The sequence below is a fragment of the Oryctolagus cuniculus genome, chromosome 2 (assembly GCF_964237555.1).
Source record: "Oryctolagus cuniculus chromosome 2, mOryCun1.1, whole genome shotgun sequence".
NCBI lineage: Eukaryota > Metazoa > Chordata > Mammalia > Lagomorpha > Leporidae > Oryctolagus > Oryctolagus cuniculus.
The window spans coordinates 139479515-139493002 of record NC_091433.1 but is presented as its reverse complement, the minus strand read 5'-3'; the positions used below and the strand labels follow the sequence as shown (position 1 = coordinate 139493002).

The window sequence follows — 13488 nt, the reverse complement described above, 5'->3', positions numbered from 1 at the left end:
ATCAGTTTTTATTTTAACAATTTTTCAAGTTTGTTGTTATGAAGTTTTTTACTGTATTCCCTTTATTATTTTTGTGTTTTACATATCTTGTTTAAAAACAAATATTTACTTTTATTATTAATGTTTAAAAATTTTGGTTTCTGTTACTTTCATTTATAAACTCATCTTTATTACCTTCTTTCTGCTTCCTTTGGGTTTATCTTACTAATACTTCTTGAATTTCTTAAATTTGCAATGCTCACTGAGTCTTTTTTTGTTTTCCAATATAAAAAATTTTAAGATATATACAGTAGTTCCATATATAAATCTGTGGATTCAGTTCTACAACCTCACTGTGTGCTTTCTATTTTCCATCTCCTTCCTCAGCATGTTCCACCTGCCCCCAATTCTTACCATCTTCTAAACTGTTTTTTTCTGTATCCAAAATTTTCCCTCTACATGTTTGAAAATTATATATACTATTTCTTCTGGTGATTACCTTAGAAATTCTGCGATGTTTATTTTACTTAATAATATCTAGTATTAGAGGCTGTTGCTATGGTACAGCAGGTTAAGCTGCTGCTTACAATGCTGGCATATCATATATCAAAGTGGCAACTCAAGTCCACCTCTTTGGGTTCTTATCCAAGTTCTCTGCTAATATGCTTAGGAAGCCAGCAGAGAGTGGCCCAAGCACTTGGGCCCCTGTCACCCATGAGGGACACTAGAATGCTTCATGGCTTCACCCAGGCCTGACCTAGCTATTGTATTCATTTGAGGAATGCACCACCAGACAAAAAACCTCTCTCCCCCTCTCTCTGCTGCTCTGCCTTTCAAATAAATAAGTACATAAATAATTTTTTAAAATCTGCTAGCAATTATTATCTTTTCATTTGATTATCATTTATAGCCCCTGCCTAAATTTCTGCTGAACTAGGGTCTTTACTTGCTATTTAGTGGAGCATTAAGCCTTTGACTATAAGGTAAATTAAAAATACGTTATCTCAAAAACTTACAAAGAAACAAAGAAAGGAGAGGGAGGGAAGTATTATATTCTTCAAGTTGTATCTATGAACTATGTCAAATCTGTTCTCTTTGTTTTAATATCTCATTAGCATAAGCATTGAGAAAAAATAAAAATAAATATCTTGATCTTTACCTTGATCTTTATCCTGAACTTAAATGAATATTTCAACTTTCCATTCCCCTTTGGATTTATATGTTATTATTTTTCAGAACTTCATTTGATCTTAGTTTTTAACCCCTTGAATTAAACATTAGAGTATATGCTTTACATGATTAACTTTTGTTTAGATTCCCACAAGTTTTTCATTGTTTTTCCCCCACCATTCTTTTTTGCATCCCTTATTTTCCTTGCTTTTAGTTCTCTCAGGAAGGGTGCTACCTTTCAAGATCATAGATTTAAGAATCTCTGATCCAGTCTTCCACTCTGCTTGAGCCTTCAGCTTTATCTCTCTCTCTTTTTTTTTTTTTTTTTTTTTTTGACAGGCAGAGTGGATAGTGAGAGAGAGAGAGACAGAGAGAAAGGTCTTCCTTTGCCGTTGGTTCACCCTCCAATGGCCGCTGCGGCCGGCGCGCTGAGGCCGTCGCACCGCACTGATCCGATGGCAGGAGCCAGGTACTTCTCCTGGTCTCCCATGGGGTGCAGGGCCCAAGCACTTGGGCCATCCTCCACTGCACTCCCTGGCCACAGCAGAGAGCTGGCCTGGAAGAGGGGCAACTGGGACAGAATCCGGCGCCCCGACCGGGACTAGAACCCGGTGTGCCGGTGCCGCAAGGCGGAGTATTAGCCTAGTGAGCCACGCCGGCCCAGCTTTATCTCCTAACCTGAGTCCACACCCTTTTTACACCAAGCAACTCACTGCCAGGTACCAGCACAAGCCCTCAAGGCAGAATTTGAGTTGCTTATGCTTATGGAGTCAAGCATCCTTGCCATTTCAACCTCTGAGTGTTTCCCTTAATTTCCTGCCAGCTCAACAATGTTTTCAATAAATATTTTAAATATAATGTCTAGAATTTTTATCTGACCAGGAAGTTTTTCTTTGAAGATCGTTCTATATTGTTCTCTGAATGTCCTTAGGTAACTTATTTAGTATTCATATTCTCTGAAATGATTTCATATAATTGTTCTATTTACTAGGTATGCTCCATTAGTAAAAAATATCACTGAAAAAGCTATTTAGAAATGGAATTGGTTAAGAACGGCTAGTCACAAAATGACTTCTTTTGCTTATCATATATATTTTACATAAGATGATGCATTTCCTAAAGACTACTTTTTTCTGAATTTTAAGTATAAATACTTCTCCAGTATAATATATATTTGCCCCAACATCTTATTATGAAAATTTTGCAAACATACAGCAAAGTTGAAGGAACACATACGTATCTCCTCAATTATGTCATTATCACCTTACAATATTATTTTATCATCTATCCATCCATTCATCCATCCATTTATCCATTTATCCATCAGCTCATTTTATTCTTTGTTGCACTGTAAAGGAAAATGAAAACATCTTCACATTTCTCAAGGGAGACTTCATAAACATAGTATTTTTGTTACTAGATAAAAAAAATTTGCTGTTCCAAATGTTTGCTTATTATTTTATAAACCTTTTAAAAGCATGACTCTCTGTGCCATAGTCACATAAAATCATTTGTGTCAGAAAAAGTAGTCTTATAGTTAGGAAGGGAAAAAATAAGTAAAAGTGAATTAAGATGAACTCTTTACAATACATTTTCATGTTAATAAACTAAGCTTCATTTGAAATGTTTTTCCTTTCATTTCCTCAATACTTAGGAATTCCTATTATACTTTTTTTGTTTATAATGGAATGGTCTCATTTGTTAATACTTCTCTATTTAGCACTTCAGTAACTATTTAATTTCATGGATACAGAAAGGTGAACAATTGTATTCTCAACTTAGGTGAGGCAGAATTGTATTTGCTTTCTTTTCTTTTAAGACTTACTTATTTTATTTGAAAGAGAGAGTTACAGAAAGAGGAGGACAGAGAGAGATCTTCCATCCACTGGTTCACTCCCCAAATGGCAGCATCTGGCTGGGCTGGTCTGAAGCCGGGAACCAGGAGCCCAGGAACTTCTTTTGGGTCTCCCATGTTGGTGCAGAGGCCCAAGAACTTGGGCGCTTCTGCTGCTGCTTTCCCAGGCACATCAGCAGGGAGCTGGATCAGAAGTAGAGCAGCCAAGACTCCAACTGGCAACCATATGGGATGCCAGCACTGTAGGCAGCTTACCCCTATACACTGCGGGGCTGGCCTCAGTAATTGCTTCCCGCAGCTAAGTGCCTTCCAAATTACTGATTGAATGAACTTGACCATATCATCTCCTTAAAACTTAGTATAATAAACATTTTACTTAACAAGTATATTAAGATTATGCTTCTACTGCTTTCTGTCTTTACTGTTAGGAGCAATTTTTTTATTTCTAGAGAAATTTTCTTTATGAAAATTGGTCAGTTTGAACATATACAAAAGATACAAGGAAAAGACATGAGAAGTACATTTTTAAGTTCAGATTTCTTTGAATCTGAAGGAAAGCTATCAGGTAATTTTTTATATTTGCTAAAGACTAAAACATAAAAAGATGTCCATGGAATTCCTCTACTGTCAAGACAAAACCAAAATTGTAAATAAAACATTTTAACAATCTTTAACTTAAAATTGCTTATGATGTGGGGCCAGCATTGTGGTAGAGCTGACTGAGCCACCATCTGGGACACCAGCATCCCATATCAGAGTGCTGGTTCCAATACAGGCTACTCCTTTTCCAATTCAGCCTCCTGCCTGGGAAGAGAGCTAAAGATGGCCCAAATACTTGGGCCCTGCACCCATGGGGAAATCAGGATGGAGCTCCTGGCTCTTGGCTTCAGCCTGGCTCCTAGCTTCAACATGGCTCTGACCTGGTTGCTGAGGCCATTTGAGGAGTGAACCCTTCCCCTTCCCCTTCCCCTCCCTCTCTCCCTTTCCCTCCCCCTCCTCCTCTTCTCTCTCTCTAGCTTTGCTTTTCAAATAAATAAATAAATGAGTTTTTAAATAATTCTTATCATGGTCTTTACTGTTTAGGATGATTATATCATCTAATAACTTTTTCAGATTATTAAAATAATCACTAGCCTAAAGACAATTCTAGCCTTCACAAATACAAAAGGACATTTGGCTTTTTTTTTATCACCCCCAGGCAGGAGAAATTCTGGCAGCAGATTAAACAAATGATTGATTTTAACTTAAGCTATCTCGTTTAATTTCTTCTTTCTAAAAAAAATTCTACTTATCTGAAAGGCAGTGTGACAGAGAGAGCAAGAGTGAGAGCATATGCATGAGACAGGGAGATCTTTCATCTGTTGGTTCACTCCCCAAAGGGCTGCAAGAGTCAGGATTGGGCCAGACTGAAGTCAGGAACCTAGAACTCCATCTGCATCTCCCATGTGGGTGGCAGAAGCTTAAGTGCTTGGCATCTTCCACTGCTTTCCTAGACAAATTAGCAGGGAGCTGGGTTAGAAGTGGAGCAGCTGTAACTTGAACCAGTGCGCATGTGGGATGTACCACAACACCATCTCCTCATTTTATTTCTTGTAAATTTACTTTTCTTTTTCATAATGCTATGTATAACCTACTAGCAAAAAAACTATTAAGGTGCTGATGTTGTGGTATAGTGGGTAAAGCCACCACCTGTAATGACAGCATCTCACGTGGGCACTGGTTCAAGTCCCAGCTGCTCTACTTCCAAAACAGATCTGTGCTAATATGTCTTAGAAAAGAAGCATAAGATAGCCCAAGGGTTTGACCCTTGCCACCCCCGTGGGAGACCCGGATAAAGCTCCTGGCTTCAACCCATCCCAGTGCCTGCCATAGCAGCCATCTTAGGAGTGAACCAGTGGATGAAACATCTCTGTCTCTCCCTCTTTCTGTTACTATGACTTTCAAAATAAATAAATCTTTTTTCCTTAAAACAAGAATAAACACTCATTGTAACTGAAATAGAAAGCACTCAAAAAGAGAAACATGACAAACTAGAAAACCCCAATGGAAAATATTCAATTCCAGATGAAAAGCTAGAATCTAATAATAGTCACATCATCAAAGTACATCCAATAACTAACTAGAAAACTGCATATGAGGACGGCCAATGAAGAAAAAAAATTGCACATTAGAATATGAGCTTCCAAGGGCCAATATAAGGGTTATAAAACATGATGCTTATAGAAAAATAACTTCATGAAATTAGAGAGGTTGGAGACAAAGTGAAGACACTACGTTACCTACAAAATGTCTTTTTCATTCATGTTCATTTTGGGAGCTCTACAGACACGATACAAATTCATTAATTATCCTCAGAAATAAAAAACATTAGATATGGTGAAGCTCCAACTTCCTACATTATATGAGAGGACAATGCACAAAATTTCTACAGTAATTCTGAAAGCAAAGGAAACCAATTACTGTCCCAGAGCTTTATCGCAATTCATACTTTTAGTTAAAAATGAAAATATTTCTCTAGTGCCAGGAATATATTTATACTGACTTTACATAGCTGGTATTTTGCTTTCATATTAAAGTAGAAGGTATATTAAGGAATACTGATAATGTAAAATCCTAAACAATAATCAAATATTTCCTTAATAGGAAAACTGAACAAAGAATACCAAGAAAAGTTTGTTTTTCTTCAAGAGTTAGACTATTAGTAAACAGTCATGTTATACAGAGTATGCTAATTAAAGAAGTTGACCCCTGAAATATGTAACTTTTAACACAACCTTAATCAATCCAAAAGTATCATTCACCTGAGCAAGTGATGGAAGAATCTCCTTGCATATTTGCTGATTTGGTCTCTATATTCCAAAACAGTTGAATCCAGAAGTGGTCTTGTTGGAGCATAGAAGGTTCCAAGGCTTGCCTCAAGCTGTGCTGTGGAATTCAAACATAGCAGCGTTAAAACAAGTGAAACTCCTTCAATTACAACAGAATACTCATGTTTGCAGTCAGTCAGGTTTTGCAAACTTGGATGAAATGTGAGCTTGTTGCAGGAAAGACGAAATTAAAATATGACAGCTGGTACAAAAACAAACCTATGTATAAACTTTCACTTGAGGCAAAGCTGACAATGACTCTGAGCAACAAAAAGCTGTCAAAACTGAAGAAATCCATAATGAACCAACCTCTCACCACAAATGGGTAATTAAAACAGTGACTCATCAAAGTAACACAGTTTGAACTAGTATTTCCAGTAAAAGCAACTCACAGTGTGCTCAACATTTACTATCTTTAGCTGAAAGGAGATAACTAACCTTTTTCACACTGGAAATTGCAATCAGTATAGTAGAAATGTTTCTAAAAATAATTCAAATTAAAAAATGGTCTAATTGTAGGAAGAACAACTGTCACAATTTTAAAAGAACAGTGGAGTCCCTAGATCTTCCTCTCTAAATACTACCCTAAATAAGATTCTTGGTTTTGTCCAGGGGTGAAAGTTAACACCCCAAAGAGGGAGAGAAAAGGACTGGAGAGCAAGTTTTGATAAACCAGAGGACTAGAGAATAGGAAAGAAGGCACATTTTATCTACTTCACAATGTTATCAGACATGCCTATGAAGATGTGCCTCTTCCCAGCAATACCTGAAAGTTAAGCAATTACCATAATGGTGAGAGTAGGAGTATGTATGGGAACACCACAGCAGCTCACAGTAAGACTCTTCAGATTCTTATGCTACCAGCACTGGGTTGAATAAACAATTCTTTATTTAGCAAAACTCTTCAGGTTTAGGCATATTTGGGTTTGAAAGTATTAAATACCTCATCAGAGTAATTGCTATGCAGTTGGCAAAGCTGTTGGTAATTTCGTTTTAAATCTCAAATCTAGACAGTAAAGTAAGATGAACTTTAGGGGTATTTTCTTTCAAAGCAGCAGTCAATTTAGATTAAAATTGAATACAGCAAAGCTATTGTGAAAACAAGCCAGATTCTCTTGCCATTGCTTGTTTTCTTGACAGCATGTTTCGTATATCTGAAATGTTCGAACCTACATGGAATACACATAACTCCCAGCACAGTTACAGATTCATTAGATAGCCCAGCTTGATGTTTAAGGCAGAAATGAAGATCTCAAAGATAACCACAACACAGCTACAAATAAAAGCTCACTGGGTTCCACTAATAAAAGGAAAACAAATTACCATGTCAAATTTGTTAGATTCAGACAGAATAAATCTCAACAGAAAAGAATTCTGAATGTTTTAGAAATGTGTTTTTGCAGTTACTTGGGGGGAAATGCACATATCTACTTAAAATGCACATATTCTGATAACCCAGCATCACAAAAGCATTTTATTTTAATAGCCTAGTATCATACAAGCTTTTTATTTTGCTATCTCCCCAATATGGTCCTTTGAAAATATTCTTTATTAAGGCAAGAATCTGATAATGTCCATTTGTTTATTCCCTAATAATCTTTGTTACAACACAGTAATCTTACAACAAAAATTCACTAAGGTGCTAGTGATTTCTCAGGGTCCTGACAGTCAACATTTTATCTTTTCCATAATTCTTCTTGAATTGTAAATGAAAGATATCTTATATAGATTGCATGAATCATAATGGGTTTTCTTTAGGGATGTTCCCAATTTTGACAATGTATTAATACTAAAAAATAATTATCTGAGACAACTCTTTAAGCAGAAATATTACAATAATACCTTGTTACCTAAAATCTTGGTGTTATAAATTTTTAAGATTTACTCATTTATTTATTTATTTGAAAGGCAGAGTTACAGAGAGGCAGAGGCAGAGAGAGGTCCAAAGGTCCTCTATCCACTGGTTCACTCCCCAAATGACTGCAATGGCCAGAGCTGGGCCAATTCAAAGCCAGGAGCTTCTTTCAGGTATCCCATGTGGGTGCAGGGGCCCAAAGACTTGGGCCATTTTCCACTGCTTTCCAGGACATAGCAGAGAGCTGGATCAGAAGTGGAGCAGCCAGAATCCAAACCCGGCCCATATAGGATGCTGGTGCCACAGGTGGTAGCTTTACCTGCTATTCCTCAGCGCCAGCATCCCCATTATAATCTTTTAAACACATTCATTGAATACTTATGTGGGCCAACCCCTGTGTTGGCATTTTCTCATTGTAGAAATCTTGGATCTACATAGTTGCATTTGGACTACCTCTTAAAAGCTCATTCAATTAATATTAAATAAATATTTATTATGTGTGTTCTGTGAGTTGGGCCAAGTTCCTGGAGGAGCTGAACTACAATGAGATGTCCTCTCTACTAAACTCAAAGTTATTTCCAGAATTTTATCCAAATGACATGCTGTCCATTTTGGAAATGTAGTAAAATGGAATAAGAATATGAAAATGCAAAAAAAATGGTTAAGAAAGAAAAATATCCCTAGTAAGGACCTTTTGACATATTTCTGATTTTCCCTATCTTGTAAATTACATAAAGCAATTTCTCATTGGCTATGATTTCTAACTATTAATACCAATATTTATCACAACTATATGAAATAAAGATGCAAGTGCTAGAATGTCTAGATGCATTTTAAATTAAATAAGAAAAAATAAACTAGATATTTGGCAAATATACAGATATATTTCACCACTATATGTGACATATTCTCCTACCCTCTCCCTTTTAAACAATTTCCAATCTATCTTTTGAAAATAAACATCTGAGATCCCTATGGGAAAAATTCCCTACTGAGCAAAGATAGAGAAATCCAAGACAGGCAGAAGGGGAGGGATATCGGAACTACAGAATAGAGGAAGGAAAGCAAAAAGGAACAGCCTGACTACAATTCTGACACACATTTTAAAAGTGAGTATTAAGGACTATACCTGGATAGACGAGTTGGGGTGACAAAAAAAAAATAAAATAAAATACACATGATGTCTCATGTGAGAGAGGAAGGAATAGACACTTTTTTCTACCAGACCCCAGAGTATATGAAATTTTGATCAGTTGGAAATCTGGACATATTCCACATGTGAAGTTAGACTGAATTTTACAATGACTGCATTGTGAGATCCAACATAAGCATATACAGAAAAGCTGTTCTTTATGTTGACAAATACTATACAGTAAAAACCATATGAAAGCAATTATTTGATATTTGATCAACACTAACATTTTTGTCATTCAATCTTCAGTGTCGTAATTCAAAGATATTTTCAAAAGATTCAATAAAATGTACTTCATGCATATTCAGAGCCCATTTATGAAATATATTTCAAGTCTGACCTTCTCTCTCTGGAGTAAGCTTTTGTCTGAGAAGGTGGTTTACAATGGCACTCATGCTGATAAAGCACTGGTGGCCCACAGTGTCCCAGTTCATGCTGCTCAGGATGTTAATTGCCTCACAGATCTCATCGCAGTGAATGTACTGAAAGATGATGTCTACCAGGCCCAGCTGTCCTCGAGTGAAGACACCTGTGACAAAATATGTAAAACTGTTAATCTTTTAAAATAAAGAGAGTAACTGAAACAGAGTTAACTTTTCCATAAAGGAAGGAAAACAGTACTAATTTTTTACATAAGGTGCTAGAAATATGGAACTGATTCCCTTCACACCTAATACTTGCTATGAAGTATCTTGGCATAACATAAACACATTTGTTTATTCTTTTAACATAAGAGAAAACCAATTTTAATGTTAGAGTATTAAACAAAAATTGGGGGAAAAGCATTCTTTTCTGGTTTTATTTTATCATCTTTTATCAAATAAGGCTGATTTCATCTGAAATTAACAATTTTACTAACAATTTCTGTGTACAAAAATGACAAAAGCACTTAGGCTTTAAAACAAGCTTTTGTTCTGCTTTGTTTCCTAATCTTTTAAAAACTAGCTGGCCGCAAAATCTTTTTTTCTTCAGCCAATCTACAAAAATTTCACAGTACAAATAATCATAAAGCTAAATGAGGAAATGTGAAATTACTTTGTAAGTTAGTAGTATAAAATATTACCACAATTCTTTTATTACTATAACCATTATCATTGAACAGGAATGATTATAGGCTTCAGGATTTTTAAAAAAATATATTAGTTCATGAGAAAGATGCTGAAATTCTTCATACTAACTTCAAGTCACATCAAAATGAAAACTTGTGCTATTTAACAGGACTCAACTTGATAGGGAATCTGGGGAATTGCCCTAATTGTATTAAGTAGTAAAACTACTATTCCTTTTGTGTTGGGAAAAAAATCAACAAATGTGACTACCCGAAAATCTTTATGAGGCTGTAATCAAGCACTGGAAGTCCTCATAAATCAGGGTGGCTTCTTGGCAGTAGATATTAATGTGTAGGAACTTTTCAGAAAGATCTGAAATCTGTTGACTCCATCTATACCTTAAGCAATACTTCTAGTAGCAACAGAAAGAAATGATCTGTTGGGAAAAAAAGCTAGTATACACTCATAACCAAATAGTTCAAAGATGATAAAGACAAAGTCTTAAAAAAAAAAACCACATTGAAAAAAAGATACATGACTAAAGAGAAACAAAGATACAGGTGATTGCAGAGTTTGCATCTCAATTTATGCAAGCTGGAAAACCTTTTTCAAGAGCTAAAAGGTAAAGTAAATTAACCCTTGTAATTAAGGATCCAAAACTGATGAAGAAACAATTCTTAAATGCACCTAATTACAGTGCTCTAAAATAATATAACAAAAAGAGAAAAAGGACAGAACTAAAAAGATAAATAGAGCAACATTTTTAGTTTAAGATTTTAGTACTTCTTTTCACTAGTCAGTAGAACTAAGCAGAAAATCTGCAAAATCAAAAAATATTTGAAAAACATAGCCATGAATTTGACTTAATGAACATTTACAAAACACTTCATTCAAGGACAAAAAAACACACTTTTTTTTTTTTTTTTTTTGACAGGCAGAGTGGACAGTGAGAGAGAGAGACAGAGAGAAAGGTCTTCCTTTGCCGTTGGTTCACCCTCCAGTGGCCGCCGCGGCCGGCGCGCTGTGGCTGGCGCACCGCGCTGATCCGATGGCAGGAGCCAGGAGCCAGGTGCTTTTCCTGGTCTCCCATGGGGTACAGGGCCCAAGCACCTGGGCCATCCTCCACTGCACTCCCTGGCCACAGCAGAGAGCTGGCCTGGAAGAGGGGCAACCGGGACAGAATCTGGCGCCCCAACCGGGACTAGAACCTGGTGTGCCGGCGCCGCTAGGCGGAGGATTAGCCTAGTGAGCCGTGGCGCCGGCCAAAACACACATTTTTTAAAGTGCACACAAAACATTAACCAAGATAGAGCATATTATGGGAAATAAATTAAGCCTTCATATATTTCAAAGTTTTAAAATCATACAGAGTAGGTTCACCGACTAAAATAGAATTAAGTTAGATATCCTATAATAGAATTAAATTAGATATAAATAATAGAAATATATCTTAAAAATCCCCAAATTTTTAGAAGTTAAGCAATATGTTTTTAAATAACCTCTGGTTCATAAAAGAATCACTAAGTATATTAGAAAATATTTTGAATTGAATTAAAATAAAAATATAACACATCAAAATTTTTGAGATGTAACTTTTACATTGATTAGAGGAAAATTTCTAGCTTTAAATATTTCAATTACAAAAGAATAAAAGTCTGAAATCAGCAATCCAATCTTCCACATTAAGAACCCAGGGAGGGGCCACGGCTGTGGCACAGAGGGTAAAACTGCCATCTGCAACTTCAGCATCCCATATGGGTGTGAGTCCAAAACCTGGCTGTTGTACTTCTGACCCAGCTCCCTGCTAATGTTTCTGGAAAACCAGCAGATGGCCCAAGTGCTCTAGCTCCAGCCATTACAGCCATTTGGGGAGTGAACCAGAGGATAGAAGGTATCGGTATCTCTCTTTCTCTCTCTCTCTGGTAATTGACTTTCAAATAAATAAATAAATACATCTCTAAAAAAACAGAAAATAACCTAGGAAAGGGTGGGCGTTGTGGCAGAGGGGGTTCAGGAACCTCTTTTAAGATGCTCACATCCCAGATTGGAGTACCTGGGATCAAGTCTCACTTGTGCATCTGATCTAGCTTTCTACTAATGTACACCCTAGGAAGACAGCAAATGATGGCCCAGATACTGGGTTCCTGCTACCCACTTGGGAGACCTAGGCTCCTGACATTAGTCTGCCCCAGCCCAGCTACTACAAACATTTGGGGAGTGAACCAACAGATGAAAGATCTCTCTCTTTCCCTCTGTCTTCTTCTCCCTCTCCCTGTCACTCTCCCTTTCAAATAAATAAATAAATCTTTAAAAAGAAAAAAGAAACATGGCGAGGGGGAGATTTAGGCTATTCTCTGAATGAGTTGACGATGAATGCCAGCAGACTTGGATCTCAGCTAAAGGACATTAGTCCAATTACCGAACTTCCAGCAAGTGGGCCTTTTCAAAGTCATGATCTTCTTTGGAAAGGCTTTTCTTTCTGCAAAATGAACTTTTACTCAGTTGCCCTCTTGAATTATCAGGAAAAAAAAATTTCAGCTTAATCAAGATAAAATGAATTTTCCCAGAGAAACATTCAGAGTCTATTCTACTAAAATTATAAATGGAATTCAAGGCAGTGAAGCAGGTTCAGAGTCTTCCATTCCTTATGAGCTCAAACCATACAATGGGTATTTTGAGAGGTAATGATGAGAAAAATAGATTTCAAGATATCCTTAATGATCCACCACAGGAGAACTACAATTGATGATGGAACATAAATATACTGTAATACAATACCCTGTTCATGAAAGGAAAAGGGCTGCATTTTATTGATATTTGTCTTCTTACTATAATTTGATGTTTGTAATATCAAAAATACTGACACATAAAAAAGAACCCAACAACCCAAGAAAGAAGAGCAAATTAGACTCGAAATAAAAACATAGCAGGAAAAAAGTAATAAAGATAATAAATAGAAAATACAGAAAAATCAGTAAACTGATTTTTGAACAGAAACTGGTTCTTTGAAAAGATCAATAAGATTAAGAATCTTTTGCCTAAATTGAGAAAGAAAAGATAACACAATTACCAATATCTAGAACAATCGCCCTAAAACTATAAACACATATAACTTTATACAAACAAAACATAACTTAAATGAAATAGATTTATTCCAAGGCCCAAGCTAGTCAAAACTCACTCATGAGAAGAGGTAATAGATTGCCTGAAAAGTTTTACATCATTTAAATTTGAGCCCATTGTTTAAAAACCCTGAAACATACACACATATGTCCAGATGACCTCACTGGTAAATTCTGTTAAATTAAAAGAATACTATAAACTATACACAACTCAAACTTTAAGAGCAAGGGAGTACCTTTCAGTTTATTTTGTAAGATTAGCGTTATTCTGACAGCAAAAATCACAAAGATATTATAAGAAAATAGGGGACCAGCACAGTGACACAATCAGTTAAGCTAACAATTATGATTCTGGCATCCTATACTGGAGCGCTGGTTTGAGTTCCAGCTATTCTGCTT

General features: G+C 36.2%; 1 protein-coding gene across 27 annotated transcripts in view; it reads right to left on the bottom strand.

Moving 5' to 3' along the window:
- The window catches only part of WDPCP (WD repeat containing planar cell polarity effector), a 378644-nt gene that overhangs the window by 182721 nt on the left and 182435 nt on the right, over positions 1–13488 (bottom strand). For 23 of the 27 annotated variants that reach the window (XR_007918238.2, XR_007918239.2, XM_051842843.2 and 20 more), the window contains 2 exons: positions 9259–9447; positions 5806–5929 (listed from right to left, as the gene is read on the bottom strand). Coding sequence is in view for 25 of the 27 variants with exons in the window: in XM_051842843.2 (XP_051698803.2) it covers positions 5806–5929; positions 9259–9447 (313 nt within the window). In the remaining 2 variants the exon portion in view is untranslated. The remainder of the gene's footprint in view (positions 1–5805; positions 5930–9258; positions 9448–13488) is intronic. The other 4 variants (XM_070069053.1, XM_051842857.2, XM_070069054.1 and 1 more) reach the window with 1 other exon arrangement.